The 23,590-nt window shown below is 31.6% G+C and overlaps 3 protein-coding genes across 10 annotated transcripts; all 3 read right to left on the reverse strand.

The window, feature by feature from the left end:
- Positions 1-2,688: 2,688 nt before the first annotated feature.
- Positions 2,689-5,990, reverse strand: LOC145950165 (uncharacterized). Of its 8 annotated transcripts, none has more exons than XM_083061187.1 (9): positions 5,850-5,990; positions 5,273-5,391; positions 5,048-5,118; positions 4,907-4,958; positions 4,448-4,514; positions 4,299-4,361; positions 3,293-3,463; positions 3,102-3,195; positions 2,689-3,007 (listed from the first exon to the last, which is right to left on the reverse strand). In XM_083061187.1, exons 4-9 carry the CDS (start codon positions 4,924-4,926, stop codon positions 2,862-2,864), a joined length of 561 nt encoding a protein of 186 aa, XP_082917313.1. In that variant the 5' UTR covers positions 4,927-4,958; positions 5,048-5,118; positions 5,273-5,391; positions 5,850-5,990; the 3' UTR covers positions 2,689-2,861. The 8 variants fall into 8 exon arrangements, with proteins under 8 accessions (XP_082917313.1, XP_082917310.1, XP_082917312.1 ...); XM_083061184.1 differs by having other exon boundaries at positions 4,907-4,963; XM_083061186.1 differs by having other exon boundaries at positions 4,907-4,963; positions 5,254-5,391.
- Positions 5,991-6,010: 20 nt separating this feature from the next.
- LOC109813660 (NDR1/HIN1-like protein 10) lies at positions 6,011-12,508 on the reverse strand. Its single transcript, XM_083061181.1, has one exon. It carries the CDS (start codon positions 12,413-12,415, stop codon positions 11,588-11,590), a length of 828 nt encoding a protein of 275 aa, XP_082917307.1. The 5' UTR covers positions 12,416-12,508; the 3' UTR covers positions 6,011-11,587.
- Positions 12,509-17,961: 5,453 nt separating this feature from the next.
- Positions 17,962-18,597, reverse strand: LOC109813647 (NDR1/HIN1-like protein 3). Its single transcript, XM_020377873.3, has one exon. It carries the CDS (start codon positions 18,595-18,597, stop codon positions 17,962-17,964), a length of 636 nt encoding a protein of 211 aa, XP_020233462.1.
- Between the last annotated feature and the right edge of the window lie 4,993 nt (positions 18,598-23,590).

The following is a 23,590-nucleotide window of genomic DNA, read 5'->3' on the forward strand; positions in this document are numbered from 1 at the left end:
TACATGTTCTATGTGCCCAGAACGGGCCGTTCCGGATTCGGAACGGGCCGTTCTGGCCAAATCCTGATGCCTATAAATACGTTCCGGCACTCCAGAAAAACGCATTTTTTTCACTTTTGGCCCTTTTTCTTCTACACTTTCTGGAGACCAAGGGGAACCCGGAGGAGGAGATCCTGCTTCAGTTTCAACCCCTGTTTCAGTTTCCCAAAAGGTCTCATACTATATGGAATGGTGGACACCCTTATAAACTAGCCAATGTTCCTTCATTTTACAGATGTGGGACTTGGGATGAATCCCAACAAACCTCCCCTCAGACCAAGGACCACATGTCTCGTGACCTCCTCCCCTCAAGCGATAATCCGCCACCATCTTGTACCGCCGTTAACTCTACGAGACACGCCGCCTGAACACTACAATATCAGGAAGACTTTCGACACAAGGCACCAAGTTCGGATCTCCATCGCGAGGCACAACACTTCGACACAAGGCACCAAGTTCGGATCTTCATCGCGAGGCACAACACTGAGGGTCTTCCCGCATCAAACCCAGACGAACCGTTGGCTCTGATACCACTTGTTAGGCCCGATAGTCCACCTGTTGCTCCACCATAGTATGATATTATCCGCTTTGGGCTAGGCCCGCACGGTTTTGTTTTTGGGCTCCTTCCTAAAAGGCCTCATACTATATGGAATGGTGGACACCCTTATAAACTAGCCAATGTTCCTTCATTTTACAGATGTGGGACTTGGGATGAATCCCAACAGCGTGTATGAATAGAAACTTTGTTTAGGCTATGATTGTGGAGTTTGGTGCTCCTATGGGTTCCTACGGGAAACCCTAAGGGAGTGCATTAGTGCTTGTATGAGTAAATTTAATTGTGATAATAATTATATACATGAATTGTCTTATTTTAAATGTTTATTGCATAAATTGGAACGCTCTATGGGTTTTTGAGAGAACCCTATGAGCAGCAGGCAAAATATGAATGTTTTCTGTTTTGTCTTCTGATTGCTTTGTTGTGTTCCTTGTTGGATGTGATGCATGAGTATGTTGTTAATTTTGAAAATGAATTAGAGTGCTCTGTGGGTTCCTACGGTAAACCCTATGAGAAAACGGGCAAAATATGAATATTTTCTGTTTTGCCTTTTGATTGCTTTGTTGTGTTCCTTAATGTTTGCAGAGTGTAAATATGTGTTTAATTTCGCAAATAGATGAGTTTTAATATGGATTAAAGTGCTCTGTGAGAATTGTGAATATAATGTGATAATGTGAATATGATGATGAAATATGATGATGGAATATGAGGATGAAATGTGATGATGAAATGTGAGGATGAGATGTGATGATAATAATGTGATGTGTTAGTGCATAGAGTCTTGTTTGACATGCATCATTTGCATAAATGTTTTAAGGGTACGATATGGAATACACCGCCAGAGAAGGCCCCCTAGTGTAAAAGCTTTGAGGATTAGTCCTTGGGGATAGCTCGGTTTGGAAGTCCCAGTCTCGCCCATTGTGTGCATGGGATGTATCTTGCGCGGCTTAGCTATCCCGACGAGACTCTGGTAGTATATCCTTCTAGTGAGAGTGCGCTGAGGGTGTGACCCGACATGTACTCCTAGACTACTCTTCGTGTATTGCTAGCGGCAATATGCCATGTGATATTTTACTGGCGCCACATGCATGATAAAATGAAGTCCGTGTCCATGCATGTGCATTCTTATTATTAAATGATGATAAATTACTATTTGTATGACTTGGATGATTGGATAAGCTATTTTTGTTGATTGATCTATGAGGTAACTGTATTGTTTGTGTTTGGCTATCCGGTGTGCGTTCCTACACCGTGAGCCAGAGTGAGATGTTTCTCACTCCCTTCTTTTGTGTTGTTTCCCTTGTTTGATATACAGGAGACCATCAGCAGCATGGGGCTGAGGATGTGGACGATGGAGCTTAGGCTTCTATATATGTGGGATTTTGCTCTGATAGGACATGTGACATCGGAACATAGATAAAATTAGAATATGATGTTGTTATGTTTTATTAAAGTATATATTTTGTAAAATTCAATTTTTATTCTTTGTAATTTTATTTGCTATTTGGATTAAGGACATGAATGTGAATTCTCTACTCACATGATTATTGGAATTGTCGTTTCAATTTTAAATAATTTTTTTATCCAATAAGATATTTCTTTTTATTATATATATGTGTATATATATATATATATATATATATATATATATATATATATATATATATATATATGTTGGGGTAGAGGGTGTCACACAACTTGAGATTTAGTTGTCTTTTTACTAAATTGTAAGCCACTAAATTTACTTGTCTATATAAGAAAAATGTCATTACAGTTTACTAGTGTTTGTAAGACTTCCTTACATTTACATAAACCATTACCAAATTAAAAAATTTTCTATATGCTTGTTACTAATACCATCACTACTACAAGATGTATATTCTACATCGGTTCTTTAAAGTCATCTACATCGGTTCTAAAACCGATGTAGAATAGAGCGACGTAAAAAATGTATACATTTTTACATCGGTTCTGAAAAACCGATGTAGATTTAAGCATAAATCTACATCGGTTCTCTGGAGAACCGATGTAGATTGCATTTTTTTTTTAAAAAAAAAATCATGCTTATTTGTAGAAGGGGACCAACACAAACATGACCAGCAACAAATACACTGAAAACCAACAACACAAACATGACCCACCCTTCGAGTTGCAAGCATAGACAAGATAAGAAAAATTAGGAGGGTTAAGCAAGCTCCTAAATCGCTGTCAAAATGCAATTACATACAAATTCAGAGAAATCCAAAAGGACCAAAACAGAACATGATTATTTTGTGCATAATAAAACTACTGAGGTGCTCTCAAAGGAGGAAAAAGTTAAGATATTTGAAACCTGCTGAACCTTGGAATCAACGTCCCCCCTGTTTAGACAAACAAATACTCCCGTCATAAAACAGAGAAGCACACGTAATCCTGCTCATATTTGAATCAACCCTAAATCACATCCATGCCATTTATATCAATTCAATACATACACAATAAACCCAAAATGTGCCATTTTACTTACCTGGTTCACTCAATGCAGGGCAAACAGCTTCATTGATATGCAATTGAATCTCAAGCCCAAGTGAACTATTCAACTCAGTTCTCTGAATTGTGATCTGGAAATAATAAAATCAAGCTATATTTCATGACCCGCAAAATACTGTAATGAAAGAGAATAATTATAAAATATGTCAGGGGAATTGCACTAATTACATATGCTTCTCCTGATATTCCTTCAATAAAACGCTCTCCTGCAAAGAATACTCGCTTTGCACCATCATCATCCCTAAAATTTGATCCCTCTTGAGTGTGGCCTAATGTTGCCTCTGTGAACATGTCAGGGTGAGGCAAAAGATCAATAGACAAAGATTGCCATTCCAGCTTCTGGGCAGGACAAAAAAATGTGAAATTAAACAACACAAAAGCAATTAAGTAAAAAACAACACAAAAGCAACTATTAATTGCTTATTAAATTCGTTTAACACATTATCAAACGCATTGTAAAATGGCTTTTGAATAAGGAATAGTTTGATTAAAAAAAGAGAAATAAATTAAATAGATGGATTAAATAAATGATTTCATTATATTAATTTCATTGATCAAATTGATTGACGTTATTAAATGTAGAGATAAAATTTATTTTCTTTAATAATATTAGGAACTAAATTAACTATTAGAAGAACAATTTTAAGAATTAAATTTATATCAAATATATTTTTTATCTATAAAAATTATAATGATAATAATATAATTTGAATTTAACATCATATATATTATTTTAATTTTAATCACTAAGGTAACATTTGTCATTGTTTTTGATGAAAACATTTATGATGAAAGAATGGAAGTTTTTTTTTTGTATTTTATTATTATTTACATAGAAAATTTTGACAATGCATGTTAAAAATATAAAAGTTTTCTTTTAGAAAATATTATTGGAAAATTTCACTATAATTTCTAATATACATGGCATAGTTTATATTATTTTTTAATCAGAATGTTCATAAGATATTGGTTTTCCTTTTTTTTAAGGACAATATATATTGGTCACGGATGGAGAGAGGTGATAATCTGAAAAAATAATTTTTATGAAAGAATGCTAATCTTATATTGAAATTAAACCAATAATATAGAAGAGCAATATGAAGGATATAAAATCACATTGATACAGATTACACACTGATACATTGAAACTAGTGAAGGGGGATGGATATATTACTTTGAAGACATATATGTACTTCGTGTTACTGGAGAATTCCCGTGCTTCCTTAAGATTTACAACCTGATAGTATAAAAAAAATCTTTAATGACGTGCTATATGCAAGTAGAGTCAGAAATTATTGTAAACCTTAGTGTTGAAGTAATTACCTGCCAGTTTTCATTTGTGGTATACAACAAAAGATTTTGTATGGTGATGGATGCCATAGGCGGGGCCCTGCAACCAGAGACAGGGAATGGGGATGTTTATAAACAGACTTGAAGCAAAACTTATAAATAGTCTTTGAGCCAAACTCAAAGCAAAATTCATCACCCATCAGGTTTGTGCTTAAGTCTACCCCACAGAACCACCCACTACATTTTAACTCCAGTACATGAAACGTAGTTTTACATACTGCATCCATCCCAGATGGGAACAAGATACTAGTATCAATTTCAATTTATTAAGATCCATTCCATAACACTTGACAGGGTTGATAAAGCATAAATAAACTGAAGAAGATATTGTATTCGGAAAACTGGTATCAAAAACTTGCCATGTAGCTCCCCCAAGGCAATTCTTATGTTGGCTATAATTTGAAAATTAACAAAGAGAAAAATACAACTTACAGTATCAGAAAAATAGTCATGATGAGGTTTGTAATATTGATTCTTTTTATACCTGTGCTGCTGCAGATGTTAGCCTTGATACTAGCAAAATCCATCATGTATTATTCAGATATAGTGTAAAAGAATATGTCATATTCTCACCTCAGGACTTGCATAAGCTCTCCATTTTCAATTGGTATTTGAGAATACACCGAAATTCTTTTTTCAATTGCCTAGTAGAGCAAGGTGAACATATTTATCATATTGTACAATTAATGCTATTCAATAAAATATTGTATAAATTGAAAATAAAATAAAGTACAATATTAATAAAAAGAAAGAGAAAATAAAAAGAATGAAGCCTTAACAATTAAAAATAATCAAAACCTCTCTTCTTGAAGTACTTCAGCAATTTGATCCTCCATTTGCTCAATTATATTAGACCACATGAGTAATGATTGCTCAGCAACAATGCAGCTTTTCAGCTTTGAACCAGCCCTCTTTGCCTAATTAATTAAAAAGCATGTACAGGAAAGATTAAGTAATGAATGGCTCATTTAAAACATCAACTTTCTTTTTCCTTTTTCAGTTTACATCTCCACCTTAACATAGAATTAATAAACTTTTCAACTATGTAAACAAAAAGATATTTGGGTTTCCTTCAGGCATACTTTTGTGAAGTGATTAATAATGAATGGGATTACTCTCGGTAGAGAATGCTTTATGAATGTTTATTTTGAAAGTAGAAACTTTTTCACGAAATGTCAAACTTGAATAACTAATTGGGAAAAATATTTTAACATTTTTTTATTGAAACTTGAATAACTTGAATATTATATCACAGTTTTACAATCCTTATCCTGTGTTTCAGGACAAGGGGAAAAAAAGGGGGGGTGTTTGCCATAATAATACAATATTCAAAGTAAAGAATAAATAATTAAATAAACATCAAGGATTGACTTACACGGGTAGCCACATCTGTTGCAACCAAAAAATCCACTTGCTGCTTCCTGAACTGTTAATCAGAAGTGAGTAGATCTTTCCATAACCAAAATCAATGGAGCAAATCCTTTCAACAGGAAAATAAAAAACAACCAAAACCAATCACTAAGCTAAGGGATATAATTTGCAAGAAAAATTAATCAGAGACAAAATTCCTCAAAAATTCGAAAGTTTGGTACACAAATTAATTACAATCATGCCTAGGATAAAAATACAAAAATTCAATTCAAGAGCACAACTTTTCAATCTACACCAAAACCAAACCGAAATCATCAAATTTCACCCCTCAAGCATCCCTAGCTGTTCTTTGCTGTTGCATCACAAACACATAAGCTTTTCCCGCAGCATCAGTTGAAGCCAGCAAGTCCCCTAGCACCCCAAGTTTCGGATAATCACTCCACTGCAACAACCCACTCGTTTGAGGAGTCTCAATCCCAGCTTGTCTCCTAACAATTATCAAATCAAACTCAGATGCCAAAGAACGAATCACCAAAGCAGTTTCAGGCCCATCCTTCACCCTCTTCTCAATGCTCCACACAAGCCTCCCCCACCTTCTTACTCTTCCTATCATTCAAAATCATCGTGTCAAGCATTTCCTGCCAATCCTTCACCTTAGGGTTTTCCTCCTTCGTGGAGGCCAAAAACCTCACCACGGTGAGCCTCACGTGCGGGTTTTTCATCATTCTCTTTGCAAAGTAAAGCGCTTCTCTATCATCTATCCCTTCAACGGAAAGCAAACAAACCATGTAAGGCGTCTCGGGCGAGAAAATATGCGTCATTTGCGCCCTCTCGATTAAGATTCCAATCGAACACGGCGCTCTCACGCGCAGAAGCGGTTTCGGAGGAGGCTAAAGCGAGCAAAACCACCATCGCGTTCTCCTCGGCGAAATTGTCTCTGATTTCGGAAGAGGCAGCGAGGTTCTTTAGCACGGCGGCGGCAGAGGCCTGCGTGCCGGGGGTGCCAGCCTGGCAAATCACAAGGAGCGAGGAGATTCACGGGAATCGATGGCTCTGGCGTTGTCCTTGGTTAAGCTGAGCGCCTGAAGCGCTATGCATGCCTTTTCAATGGCGAAGGTGCTTCCGAAGTCGAGGACGCGAAGGAGGAGGAGGCCTTCCGCGAGGAGAACGGTTTTGGGTGTGGTTGGAGGCTGACGGCGCTGAAAGGGTAGTGTGCCCTTGCAGGGTGATATTAGGGTCTGATTTCTACGTCGGTCCTAGACAAAACTGATGTAAAACAACTCCCATATTTCATTTTTACATCGGTCAATCATACACCCAATGTAGAATTTCTCATATTTACATCGTTTCTCATCTTAACCGATGTAAATATATTTGTATTTTCTATTTATTTACAAGTTTGCCACCGCATTTATATTTTACATCGGTTCTATTAGAACCGATGTAAATATGGCGATGTTAAATAGTATTTTTGTAGTAGTGCATGATTACTTTATAGCAATCCATCTCAAAGGAGACAAACCTTAAACCATGTTTAGTAATCCATTTAGTTGCCTCGAGAAGTGCTAACGCTTCCCCTACGTGGGGATTCATGGACGAAAGGGAACCTGCATGTTCTGGCCTAAATGAACAATCCCATGTGGTCTCACACACAAATTCCAACTACTAAGTCTTTAGCTTCATGGAAGAAAGTTGTGTAGATATAAGACTTAAGAGCTCCTGGATTTGGATGTATCCAATGAATTGTTCTATTCACCTTATCCTTAAGGTTGTGGTTGCTCGAAGACTAACGCGCTTGGATCCACTCAACAAAAGAACCCTCAACTTTGTAAAGGATTTCTACTGAGTTCTAGATTACGAAATTTGAAACCTACCTTTCCTCCTAATCAGTGACGGATCCAGAAAATTTGTTAAGTGGGGCAATAAAATATTTTATAATATTTTTTATTAAAAATATAATAATTTTTTAGAAAAAGTATATTTTTGTGACAAAAAATTTAATATATTATTTTTTATAAATTAAAATTTTCATAAATAGAGTAACAATTTATCCTATTTCTTTTTTTCGTCTGATATTATATTTAAGTGTGATTTTATAATTTTTAGTGACTTATTTAATATTAGAGGAACATAATGGCATAAATTATTAAGATAAATATGATATAATTACTATTTATTTTCTTTAGTATCTCTCATCAATTTTCACATTCATTTAAACCAAAAATATTTTATGAGAATAATGTCTATTTTTTTTAAAGAGTAAAGTTATTTTTTTATTAAATATGTTTAAATAAAAAAAATAAAAAAATTTATGTAGCAATTACTTTCATTCCTCTTAATTTGGATCTTCTCCTACCAAACACACAATGTACATATACAAGATCAAAAGGGTTAAAAACTAAAATAAAAATTGAAAAATAACTTATATTTATAAACTAAATTATGACATCTTTAATAAATAAAGTAATAAATCTTTCGGTCTAAAAATAAAGTATATTATAATAATAAAAAAATTAAGACAATTTTATCATAAAATGAAAGAATTACACAATAAAATAAAATATTAATATATTTTAACATATTAGATATAAAAAAAATCATTACAATAAATTTTATATATAGTCACATATATATAAAAAGTCTTACTGTAGTTTATATTTACTTTTTAACAATATATCAACATATTATATCTATAGTATATGTAAAAATAATTTTTAATGTCTCTATAAAATGTGTGTCATTATTAATTTAATAACTTTTTTTTGTAATAAATTAAAATATAATTAATATATATATATAAATGAAAAATAGTAAAATTTTAGTGGGGGCAAATGCCCACTCACATAGTCGTGGAGCCGTCCCTGCTCTCAATTATCTTGAACCTCCATCATCATTTCCTTTGAGCTCTTCATCCTTGCAAATAAAGGTTCAAGATATCAACCAATATGATTATCATACCAACATTTTCAAGTTTTAACACACCCTAAAAGAACATGTGAACTATTTTCAATATTACTCTCTTAGAGTAAACACATTGTCGGACCCTAAACTCCCTGAGATGAGATTGTAATTTAATTAAGGTAAGGAGAACATTCCTACAAACCTGCCAAAGAAGGTTCTTGACTTTCATAAGTACTTAAAGTCTCTAATAAATACTACACCAGTTTCCATCCTCCTTCAAATGGTTCATACTCAATTCATTATTCATAAATCCATGATACATGGATTGAATTGAGTAAAACCATTGTTGTTCTAATTTCGGATACAATCACTCTCATCTTCTATGTTCAAAACAAAAGTGTAATGGATAGTTTTTCTGTTTTCGAGATCAATATCATTGTCTTGTTATTAAATGTATTAGTGGAGTTAAAATGTTTTCATGACTTTATATATTTGTATTTAAATAAAAAGTAAAATATAAAAAAGTTAAATTATGTTTTTAGTCTTTTATGTTATTATATATATATATATATATATATATATATATATATATATTTAGTTGGTTCATTATCTTTAAAAAATTCTATTTAATCTATTATGTTTACAAAGTTATTCAAAATGGTCTTTTATGCTCATATTTCAATTATCAATTTAAAGAAATTGAGTTAACCGTTAACTCTACATGTTAGCAAAATTTTTGATAGGGCGAAAGATCAAATTGAACCTTCCTTATTTTAATATAAAGGATTAAGTTAAATATATTTAAAAATACAAAGAATCAAATCGAACACATTTTAAAGAATAAAAAGATGAAAATGGAATTATGTACTAATAGCATTTAATAAAGTGATGATGCAACTGAAACAACTTAAAAATAAGGGAGTTACTATGATATCATTGTAAATTGGGATGTTTTTGTACAATCAATTTTTTAATCTAATAAAAATTATGTACAATGTGAATTTTGTTTTCTTTTCGCTTTCATTTTCTTCTTCTACATTAAGTGATGTGTTATTAATAAACAAATAATTTATGTAATTAACTTACTATTTCTTTTTTGTAAAATATTTGTCCAAGTGTTTCAAATCTTTTTGTAGAAATCAAAATAACTTTGAGAAGAACACAATAAGGTTTTATTTACTGAAATTGAGAGAAAATTTGCAATTTTTTTATTCAATTTGCTCCTTATAATTTGTACACAAGTGTAAAAAAATTTTAATTTATCATGTCTTAGTATTTCAAAAAATATTCTTACTAAATTCAAACATTTTGTATATATATCAAGAATTTTAAGAAAATATATATTGAAATGAAAAATATAAACATGTTAAAATATAAACGATTCTAAATCAAATATTCAAATATTTAAATAAAAAAATAGTTCCAAAGCCTTTTAAATATATAAGAGTACCGTAGAATTTCTCTTATATTTATAATTAGATGTGACTATGAATCAAATTAATTTGAAAATAGTTTAAAACTTGATTTAATAATTAAATTGTTAAATTTGATTCATGAATCAAATGAGAAGAATTTGAGTTAAAGATGGAGTTTGATAAATAAATAAATAAAATTTGAATTGTGTATAATTCAACTTGTCTAATTCATAAATTAACTCAATATATAATTTTTTTATTTAATTTCAATTTATTAAAATTTGAAATAACTTTCAAAATTTAGTCATTAATTAATTATAAAAAAAAAGAAGTGAAAATTTGATAATTTAGTGTATAGATGAATTTGTTCTTTAGTAGAATGATGAAAGAGAGATTTTGGTTTTTCTTGGAGTTGTTGAGATGAATTAGATGATCTAAATTGAATCTATTGTTATATGTTAGGATTATATGGTGCACATTGAATTATTGAGGATGTGTATGTGTGGACCGTGGGGTGCATGAATATATATATTGTGGTTTGAATTGATTATGTTTGGAATGGTAAAGATGATTGTTGGGTTGTTGTTCTTTGTCATTTAAGGGTCTATGGTACTTCTTCTATTTTTTATTTATTTTTTGACGTTTAAGGTTATGCACAAGAATTAAGAAAATGATTGATATTTTAGTTTTTCAAAATATTTATTACTTATTTTTCTTTTATACACTTTAGGTGGTTAGAGAAGAAATAAGTATATTGAAAAATGAATAAACACACATTGTTCGGTAAACACGCATTAATTATCAAGGGTAAAAATGAAAAAGAAAATTAATAATTAATTTAAAAAAAATGAAAATGAAAAAAAGAACAAAAAAATAATGTCAAAATAACTATGAATAAAAAACGGAAGGAATATAACAAGTAATTCATTAAATATTTGATATCTATTAAAAATATTAATTCTAAGTTTTAAAGTTGACCTGAATATTATATTTTAAAAAAAATATTAACTCAATTTATCATAATTATAAAATAATAATAAGATTAAATATATTTTTAATGTATTAATTTTTCTTAATTTTTGTTTTAACTCCTAAATAAATTCTATTTAATTAGTTTTAATATTTTGCAAGTTCTTTCATGAACTAAAATTCTTAACATCATATATAAACCAAAATGTTAAAAGTGAAGAAGTTTAAGAATTAAAGTAAAAAAATCTTTTAAAAAAATAGAATTAATAATAAAAAAATTGTTCGAAAACTAAAAATACAAATTAAAAAAAATGGTGGAATAAAAACATGTGTAATCATGATATTAATTATGTACACTAACATACATGGATGAAGCACGGATTCACAAAACAATGCGCGTAGAAATGATCATAATCATTATGAACAACGTAGTAGACCTCACCCAACTAGCTCGGATTCAGAAATCGACTCGGCACTTGGTGGGATCAAACACAGCGACAGGTTTTCCATTAGAAGCAGCCAACGGAACTTTGAGCTTACACGTGCCTCTCGCATTGAAGTGCCCAGACTGAAGATTCCCAAGCCTGAACCTAATATTGAACCGAATCTTAACACGAATAGGGAAAACCCCATCTTCGTTATCTTCACGAAACTCCGGAACCTGGTTCGGATTGAGCAGCACCAAACGTTGACCGGAGAAAACGGCGCTGAAGCGGTTAGTGGTCTTCTTGTACTGGAGGTAGGAGTTCCATGGCATGTTAACGTCCGTTGTGGAGAGGTTAACGGCGCGGTAGAGCGCGGTGGCCTGAACGACGTCGTAGTAGATCTTTAGCTTCTTGTTGGGGTTGGTGGCGGTGATGTTGAGGAGGAGGTCGTAGCGGAGGGTGGTGTTGTTGGCGTTGTAGTCGAATTGCGTGAGCCTGGCTTCGGTGACGTGGAACCTGAAGGAGCGAGGCGTGATGATGATGTACAACACCAATATCACGAGCATGGCCAGGATGATTATGAGGACTACGAGGACCCAGAAGGTGTGGCAGAGACAGTAGCAGCATCTTGTGCGGAGTCGCTCCTTTGTTGCGGCCATGTTCGGTTGAGGTTGTTCGTCGGCCATGTGGGGAAGTGAATAAGTGCGTTTAGTTTGGTGGTGATGGAGAGAAGATAGAGATGGGCGTGAGTGTGTATATGTATGAGCTGGATAAAGAGGGTTTGAACGATTCGTCAAACCAAACGCGCTTGACTTCAACGTGGGCGTCTCACTGCATGGGCCATCATCCATGTTTGACATTTCGGCGTAACTCGGAAATACCGAAATACTTCTTAACGGGACTTCATGCGTGTACACTAAGGGATTAGTTCCTCGTAAGGACGGTTAGTTTTTCAAGAATTCTAAGCAAAAATACCTATATATGTATAATGTACTAAATAGAGGATAGGGTTAAATGGTGATGTACACTCGTTGTAGAAAGTTTTACATACAAAACTTTTTAAGTTATAGTTATTATAAAAATTAATAAATTTATTATTTATAGTAAATTGTGATTAATTGATTGTGTAAAATTGTTTTTCATTGTTGATATATCACTATTAAACTCTAAAAAATTCAATAATAGTTATTGTTACACAAATGAAAATGTATAGGTTTTTCTTGACCATTTTGGTTGTCTTAGGTTTGAATCATGTCATTGGATATGGAATGATTATGTTAGAAGGAAAATATATATATTTTGTGCGTGTTCATAGTTTCTATAACGATCCACCATGGTCTCACATTGAACGTTATAGTTACTAGTAGTAAAAAATAACTAATTTAGGATTATAGATATACAAATACAAGAAAGATGTACTATACTGCATTTGTGTAAAGACAAATCTCTAGTATAAATATGTGCAATATAAATATAATAATCATGTAATTCAAACTATATAACTTAAGTTGTCGGTCAAAAACTCTACAACATATGCACAACTACTTAGAGGCGCTCACCAAAAGAACCTTTAGCTCCTGTGCCACTAAGTGCCCTTTATAGTTACACTCCAATCTTATCCCTATTCTACTGTCATACCATTTATGATCATCGTAGTCCAAATTACATGAAAATATCCAAGGGTAAGTTAGAGTAAAAAGAAACAGCATATATACAACATAGGAATATCACATCATCTCATCTCCAATAACACAACACAAGGCATCACATTATACAATGCATACCAGCACAACGACTTAGTTTTCACACATTAGTACATATAATCACAAATCAACACAACATATGAACAACACAATAAACTCAACACATTATATGTTCAACAAAATAACTATGTGTCGTCATGCATTTCAACAAGGAGATCTCCTACAACACGGGGTGAGCAATTTAAGTGGTTTGACCCTACCAAACTGACAATATTGGGTAATCTTTTTGGGCTTGCTATATCAACAATAATTTGAATATAAATCCACAACACAACAACTTGATTTCTTATATGTCACCACTTAAACAAGGAAGTTTAATATATACTACTGTCAGGGTAGAACAACTGAGTATGGGTCTACCATAATATTAGCTAACTTAACCAAGCCTCCTACGGGATTATCTCACCGACTACTCTCATATGTCCTTCTGATACTTGGTTAGGAACTAAGTTTTTAAATTCGTACTTTACTTGGTTGGTCACTTGTAATCTCAACCTAGCCCTTATACTATGGTCACTTCATACACGTGTGTTTCGACCTTGATCACACACGGTACCAACAAATTCTTAGAGAAATAAACAACATAACTATCTACTTCAACGGTCAACTTCTCAATAAGGGTTTTTCAACAAATTGAACTCTTAAAGCACCACAACACAATATCTACATAATGGGATATGTAACTTTCAAAAACCTCTTCTCTAGTTCTAAGTAGTCAACATAGGTCAACAACACAACAAATCTTTATATGTTTGACACAACAACGAAATCAACATACAACTTTACATTTCACAACTCAATAATCACTACTCAACTTCAACTTTTTAATCATCATATATTCATCACAACTACACATTCAACATACAACTCTCAACTCATTTCTACTTCTCAACTAACAATCCACTACATAATCATCACATACTATTCATCTTTACAACTCATTCATCATTCATTTATTTAACAACTAAATCAATAAGTATTCAACACTTCATCAACTACATCATCATATTTTCTTTAGCAACTAACACCCAATGCTACACACCCTACATTTAATGCCAACAAGGACCTCTTTACCTCACCCACATTTGGTGCTACACACCCCACACCCGACATGGCTAAGGTAGAGGTCCTTGAGATCTCGCACCTGACATGGTAAACTACCACACACGACCCCATCTCAAGCAAAGACTCTTTACTTGATTCTCGCCTAGCATCACCACATGGACACCTGGTGAAATATAGAAAGAGAGCTCTACCTTGACCACGCTAGGTGCCACTAAACTTTGGGCCCAATGTCACCAAGTTGGAGAGCTCTCAAGGGTCTCACGTTTGGCACCATTCAAATCACGCCCAATGTCATGTCAATCCGAGATGAGTCTCTCTCCTCACGTCTAGTACCACCAATTCTACACCCTATATGATCGAGACAAAGAGTAAGTTAGAACAATGCTTGACATGACATCAAAATTTTGCATATGTAAAACCCAATTTTGAGCCATAACCTGGAATCCACCAAGGTTACAACACATGCAACACAAAATAGTAAATATATACATCACAATCAACTACAAAATGTACTCAAATTCAACATGCAAACAAGATTTTTGCAAAGAATCAATGATTATGGCCAATAACTCAAAACCCCATTTCCAACATACTTTCCACTTTGAATTACTCAACACAGCCACACACAAATGAGATTCCACACTACACATAATTTAGAAGTGGTTTACCAACCCTCAATTCATCCAGCACACATCAATTTCTAACTTCCCTTACCGCGGGGTAGCTTGGATTTGTGGTTGAAAAGAAGGAAGATCGAGGTTCCTCACAAAATTACCAACTTGATTCAAGGTTTTCACTACTTGAATCACAAACAACACAACTTAGATAAGGGTCGGAGCAAAAAGAGGAGAAGATTGAGAGAAAAAAGAGCTCACGAATCAAAAACCTCTCTCTAGAAGTAGAATCCTCTCTCTAGACTTTTGAGAAAAATAAACTTATGAGACTCTACTCAAAACAGAAGCCATATATATTCTTTCCTTCGAAGTCAAATCAGATTTCTACCCAGAGAAATCCCCTCAACAATGATTAACAACTTAATTCAATAGTATATATAAAACGACTAGAAATAATATAACACTATCAAAATTTTCAGTAGTGGATACTTTGTGAAAAAAAAAAACATAAAAATTTATAGGTGGAAAAAAGAAAAAAAAACGGAGAAAAAAAAATAAAGGAAGAAAAGAGTAAAATGATATATATTAATATCATATATGATGTAATTGAGTATAAAGATATTAAAAAAATGAAAAGAATATTTTTTTAAAAAAAACTCTTAAAGTAACCTTGAAAAATTTCTATATTTTAACAATACATTTTTTATAAACTCATAATATATACACATTCTTCTACCGATTAAAATTTGTTAAAAGCAACGAAATCGGGATGAATACTCGTTAACGAAGTTAATGGACTTAGATTGTGTTTGGAAAAACTGTTAAAATTAAATTATTTTATTAATCGATTATAATCGGAATAAATTTCTTTTTGGATAAATTATTTGAAAAACAATCTTGAAATATTTAAATTCGTTTGGATAAAATGAAATGATTTTTTACAATTGTAGAAGAAAAAAAAATAATCATAATTTTTAATCTTTTAGATTAATGAAAAAAACTTACTTTTTAGAAGAAAAAATTCTTTATAAATATAAGTTGTTGCCCTAAATGACCAGATTTTTTTATTTCGAATAGCCGGCCTTTTCTTTTAAAACAATTGAAATCATGAGAGAAAAAAAAGATTTTCCAAACAAGATCTTAGACCAATTATTGACCCAATTAGGTTTTGAATTACAAGTCAAATAATAGGTTAATGAAGGAAATAAAGTGAAATATATATATAGATTAAATTTAAAGTTCTTAATACATAGATTAAATGTGCAAATTTTTAAAAAATTTAAAAATTATCTGATACTTCGTTTCATTAATTCAAATTAATGTATAAAATGATTTTATGATTATTCGTCAATTTAAATTAATGAAATGAAGTATCAAATGATTTTCAAATTTTTTAAAAATTTTCAGATTTGATCTATGTATTAAAAACTTTAATTTCAATGGTTGAATTGTTAAAATTTAATGTAAAACATGAGTTATTAAACAGAATAATTCTAAATAAATTTACTCCTAGATTAAACGGATCTCTCCTTTCTCTCTCTCTCTATATATATATAAAGGTGATACTTTTTTTAATAATTATTTTATTCTCCATATTTAGTAAATTATTATATTATTTGATTATTAAAAAAATTAATATTTTTTATCAAACTCAAGATTTGAGAACCAACTGCAGTACTAGTTGGAACTACGTATTTTTATTATTTAATCTTAATTTTTATGTTGTTTTAATAGAAATCTAAAGTACCTCAACCTCATTAATTAATGATAAATAAGATTCAATTAAAAAAATGTTTTAGACAAATACATAAAAAAGAAATATATTTATTTTATTAAAAAAATTAGAATGAAACTTAAAACAAACATATCCTGTATTTTTGTTTGAGTTTCAGATTGACTAATGGATACATTTTTGTGGTTCCTAGTAGTTAACTAATGGATTTTTTGTTTTTTTGGTTCATGATAGCAGTTGAATTGGACCGGTCCAACTCGGTTTACACCTGGCATGTTCAACGTAATGCAAAATATATATATATATATATATATATATATATATATATATATATATATATATATATATATATATGTATATGTAACATAGCAAATTTAGTTCCTATAAAGTAAGAATAGATATAAATAATAAATAATATATACAAATTTACATGTATATTTCTTTTGATATATATTTTTATGGTTAAAACCCTTATTTGGTCTCTTATAATATTTTTTTGTTTCAATTTAGTCTCACTTTAATTTTTGATTTCAATTTGATCTCCAATAATTTAAATTATTACAATTTGGGACTTCTATCCAAATGATTTAAACGGAGTTGACTGTTGGCTAGGTAGATGCCACGTAGATGCATAGGTGGACGCCAAATTTCATGAATACACCTAGAACCAGAACGGGCCGTTCTGCATGCACATGTTATGTGTTAATTTTGCAACTGGAACGGGCTGCTCCAAATGCAAATTTAACAAACCATGAGTGCATCAGAACGGGACGTTCTGAAACCAGAACGGGCCGTTCTGGTGTTAAAACGGCCCATTCTAGATTCAGAACGGCCCGTTCCAGAACGCCAACTTCATGCATGCGTTGACCAAAATGTCACACTATGATTCAAAAGTTGAAAATAAAAATTCATAACATATCATAAATTCAAAGACAGAAACATGGTTCAGAAACTCAGAACATAACATATACTAAAAAAAATTCAAAGAAATTACTGAGAAAGGAAATCATCTAGGTAATGCTAAAGGAAACCCTAAACCACAAAAATTCAGGTGGTACCTCTTCAAGAATAGGTTGTTATTGTTAGGGTACATCGTCAATGACTTCAAGAGAAAACATCGTTTCGTTTCATACTTGACTGCATAGTGTCAATTTGGTAGTAAGTGTTCACTCCAATAAATATGAGAGAGAAAATTCAATTAATAAATTGGAGGCGCGTGGGACCGGGAACCCTCAGAAATCAATATCGCACTGAGTGAGGCGAAACCCAGTAACCGCAGTCTCATTAGAAACGAAAGGAACCTTAAGCCCGCATTGGGCCCTGGGCTTCATGTCCCCGGCTATGAAGTCCCCGAGCCTCAACCTAATCCCAAAGTTGAGCCTCAAATCGATGTTAAAAACCCCGTTTCTCTTATCTCGCTCGAAATCAGAGGCGTCAAGCACCACCACGTGTCGCCCCCAGAAACGCCCGTTCATGGGGTCCGTGCTCTTCGTGTACTGGCGGAACGAGGTGTTCCACGTGACCACGTGCGTTGAATCGACCCAGACGCCGCCGTAGAGCACGTGACCCTCCACTTTGTCGTAGTAGATGCTGAGCATCTTGTTGGGGTTTATGGCGGTGAAGTTGAGGACGAGGTTGTAACGGAGGGTGTTGCTGCCGTCGTCGCTGTAGTTGAACTCGGTGAGTCTGGCTTCGCTGACTTGGAACTTGAAGGGGCGGGGTTGGATTACGCTGTACAACACGAGGATCACGAGGACCACGAAGACGATGATGCAGACGAAGAGGATCCACAAGATTCGGAGGAACCAGTAGCACCACCTTCGGCCGCGGCGGCGGGGTTGATCTGGCGGCGCTTGCTTGTCGTCCATAGTGTCTGTCGCGGGTGAGTGAAGTGCTTAATTTCTGTTTCGAACCAATAACGTGTCTACCTGTTTAGCATAGTGAGAGATGAAGGATTAATTTATTATAGAACTAACGAGGTTATGTTGTCTTGTGTGGTATCTTTGTAAAGCCGTGTTTGACACTTGGATGCAATTCTGTGGTTTACATTCAAAACATATGACGAGTGGACTTGGTCAATTGAGTAGTGCTGAGGATGAATGGGTCCCAAACCAAAGGAAACTTCACTACCACTTCCTTCCACTTATCCGATTCATGTTATCATTACTAGTATAAAATAGCATTCCGTAATTTTTTTAATAATTTTTTTAAAATAAAAGTAAACGGTTAATAGTCAATGTTTCAGCAGTTTCTGAATAATTATAAATTGTAAGTGTAGTTTCTAAAAAATTGTGGAGAGAGAAAGAATAATTTGACTAGTTATATATATTATATATAGTTAGAGACAAAATTGTTCAAAAATATATATATTAAATAAAATAATTTCCTTTATTAATAGTATAGATTTAACTAATTAACTTTTCAATGACTAAAAAAATTAGATTAAATTATATTTTTAGTTCTTCCTCTTATATTTTAATTTTATTTTAATTATTTATCTTTTAAAATGTTTTATTTTGATTTTATATATCTTAAAATTTAAGTTAATTTAATTCTTTTTAATTTATATTTGACTAATTCAAAATTTAAAATTTGTCTCATAAGATTGTTAAGTCAAAATATAATTTAAATTCTTTAAACTCAAAGTTTTAATTAAAAAGAGTATAAATATCACATAAAAGTATAAATAAAAGAATGCTGTAGAAATATAAAACAATATTTTTAAATAACATAAACCAACATTCGTCAACAAATATTAGTTCAAAAAGTGTCCAACAAAAATTAAATTATCTGCTATAAATTATATTTTTCAACATAAACCAAATTATTCAATTTAAACCAAATTGTTAAAATAAATTAAATTGTCTAAAATAAAGCAAATAACTGACATAAACTAATTACTTTTGTTTTTACACTTTTACGATTTCTAATTACTAATTAGTAATAAAATAACTAATATATAAAATAATAAAAATATAATTTGTAAATGTTTAGTTAGGTTATCGGATTAACGGATTTGCAAAATATAAATTTGTTATACGAACCAATTATAAACATAAGAAAAAAAAAATGTTTAGTTTTCATTGAATTTGACTCGATCAAGGAAATTTTTTAAATTATTTGAATTGATTTCGTTCATATTATTAGATTATTCAAATCGATCGATAAACAATCCTATATTTGATACTTAATGTAATAACCTACTATATATGATCACTATACTTTATGGAATCACCAATTAATAGTGAAATTATTCACATACTTAAGATTTTATACTCATTCTACATGAATATACACATTATAACATTAATTATATCAGTATAAGTGCAATTAAGAATAACTCTATAAATATATACCGTATATGTACAATCATCCAATATAAAAATAGTATAGAATTCTAAGTGATGATCAAGCACTACGTACTATATAGACCATCAAAAGCAGTTCAAGACAAGATTACGCTGCCTTAATGGCCCTACAACCTCTCTTAGAAGTCCATTTCGACTAACCTTGCCCTATTTCTATAAAAATCATGATCATCGTAGTTCAAATCACATGAAAAATCATGTAAGGATAAACTAGATTTCAAAAACATACTAGTATAGGAATAAAATATCTATACTATCACCTGCACATAAATCTTTTTTATAAACACCTCATGGCATACAATAATCACCTAATCAAAAAATATGAAAGCAATACACAGAGCAATTCAAACATTTACCACCATCATACCATATGATAAGATAATCATTGAGTACATATGAACAATGATCAACTCAACCCACATCACATATACACACATTAGTACTAATGTATCATCACATATTCACCTACAGAGATCTAATACACTTGAGTAGTGTAAGTGACTTGATCCTACCAAATCAACCCAATAGTTTTCATGCCAAAATGTACTTGCTCGATCACAAAGAAAATGGGATACCAATTCCTAACTTCTGATTTCTCGGGTATCACCACTTATCCTAGGAAAGTTCGATTCCACCATTAGAAATAATATAGCTGGGTATAGGCACATCACGACCTTGGCATGCATTACCAAGTCACATATGAAGTTAGCTCTTTAATTATTCGCAAGGAACCACACAACCTTTCTAGTAATCAGTTAAGGGTTGTAGTCCTTGATTTCATACTTCACTCCAAATTGACTAAGGACCTAGAGGATACTTAACAAAATTCACTCCAAGAGTGTCACACCTACTCAAGGCGAGTTTTCAACAATTGGCCTCCTAAAGTGACAAAACAAGATTCTCTATATGGGATCTTCACTTTCTAAACATTATCTCCTCTAGTCCTAATTCAATCAACATGCTTTAATGCCCACAACATTCTTAACATCAACATCTCAAAATACATCTTCTATATATATTACCCTAGGTCAATGCATATAGAGATCAAATCACACCAATCATGTATAACATACCAATGCTTAACAATTTATCCAATCATAACACATCAATGCTCAACAATTCATTCAATAATAGCATATCAATGCTAAACCCTAAACTCTTAACACTCCAGCCATGCAATTAATAGCATATTAATCATACATAGCATATCAATGCTTATCACCATTTCAGTTACACAAATATAGCATATCAATGCCTATACACCACTCCAACCATGCAAACTTTGGCACATTCATCATACATAACATATCAATGCTAGACGACTTAATCATAATAGCATATCAATGTTTTTCAATTCATAATACATCATATAACATGTATCAACATACGAGTTTCCAAAATCAACTATTGTACAATGACAACCTCCACATAACACAATAAGAATTCTACTAATCCAATCAAATTCATCTTTATCTCATATGAAAGCTAAAATGGTTATCTAAAACTCTTGTGAATATTTCAAGTTTTAACTCCATCATCTACTATACTGAAAATCACATAAAAATACAACAAAGACTTTGTTGCTCAACACCAAAAGCAATGCTCATCGCCTAAATCTTTGTGAGCCTAATGCTCAACATTAAGAGTAATGCTCAACATCAAAATCTCTATGAGCCAAATGCTTAGCATCAAGAGCAATGCTTAGCACGTAGGTTTCTATGAGCTTAAATGCTTAGAATCACACTACACTAGAAGTGGCAATAAATAGCACTATTTAGATAGCACTTAATTAATAAGTGCTGTGTTTTAAAACATGAAACGTTAAAAGAGCGCTTAATTAAATAAGCGCTATAATAAGGTTTTATACAGAGAGCGCTTAATAAAAAAATGCTATCTTTGTATTATTTTATTTATAAAAAAATATGTTATAACACTTTTCTAAAAAATTGTTTTCTAAAGAAAATAAATAGACAACGTGTGTGAATAGAAGCGTTATTTATAAAATTTTATAAATTGATTATTTTTTTTAAAAAAATTATTATGGCGCTCATTGAAAAATAAAATTTTTAGAAAAATATTTGCAAAGCCCTTATTAAAAAAAAATGCTTTCTGTTGGTCTTTTATAAAAAAAAATACGTTATAGCGCTTTTATAAAAAAGTATTTTTTTAAAGAAAATAAATAGACAACGCGTGTGAATAGAAGCGTCATTTATAAAATTTTATAAATTGATTATTTTTTTAAATAAATTATTATGGCACTCATTGAAAAAGAAAATTTTTAGAAAAATAACTGCAAAGCGCTTATTAAAAAACGTTTTATATTGGTCTTTTGTTTAATGGGCCGGTTCATTTCACATGCATTTGTATTCACTGTCCCTCTCATAACCCACGGTTTTTTTTTTCCTTCACACCCGTTAACATTCAGTATTCTATTGTTCATTCTCCTTATCACTCTCGTAGTCATCCTTTCTATTCATTGTAAAGTCTTCCTTCACCATCATTCACAACATTTGTATTGTTGTTCATAAAGTGTATCTCAAGCTACCTCCGCTCAGCATTCACATTATTGACTCATATTCTAGGTTTTTATTATTAGGTGTTTCTTTTTTTCTTTTTTCTTTTTTTTTCTCTTTATTGAATATTTTTTTTCCATTAATGCTTAACTTTGATTCAAGAAACAAATATTAAATTTTGTTTCTTTGCTTTCTGTACTTTTTCTTTGATCAATAGATGAATGCACTGCGACAAATTTCGTGATGAAGAAATTTTGTGACGAAGACGTTAATCTCTTCCATTGAGAATTCTAGGGATTTTTTTGCAAGATTCATCCTTGAATAGGCTTTTTGCAAGATTCATTGAAGTTACATTCTTTTCTTCTTATAAGAATTTAAGAAAAAAGTGAGTTTTCATATATGTGATTACCTTCTTTTAGTCAAATATTGCATTTTATTTTTATTTTTATATTTACTATTTTTATATTTAGTTGCGAATGATGTATGATGATTTGTATTGTTTTGAAATTTTAATAATTAGACAAGATTATCTGATATGGTTGAAAATGATTTTACAATTAAGAGATATTGGTTGAGTGTGAATTGCCTTATATATATTGTATTCTGAATTTTGTAATCAGTGTCCCTGCTTTACTACTTTTTACAACACCACTCATAATAAGATTATGAAATATTATAACAAAAATTTTTGAAATCATTAATTGTGAACCCGAAAACTTTCATGGCTTCAATTAGAAAATGTGAACCTGAAGAATTATCAGTCTATTGTAATCTTCCTATGTTGAATTCATAAGACTAAAATAAATAAGTAAAATATCACATATTTTACATGAAAAGATTAAGAAGTGAGACTTAAAAATGGATGTTTATGTCCTTCATAAAAGTACAATTTTAGTGGCAGAAAGTATAATATTTTGGTATGAATTTGGTAAAATGGAAATTCCCATGAAGGTTTCATAGCAATCAGGATCAACATTTTT

The sequence above is a fragment of the Cajanus cajan genome, chromosome 7, assembly GCF_000230855.2.
Source record: "Cajanus cajan strain Asha chromosome 7, NIPB_CcT2T_4, whole genome shotgun sequence".
Classification (NCBI taxonomy): domain Eukaryota; kingdom Viridiplantae; phylum Streptophyta; class Magnoliopsida; order Fabales; family Fabaceae; genus Cajanus; species Cajanus cajan.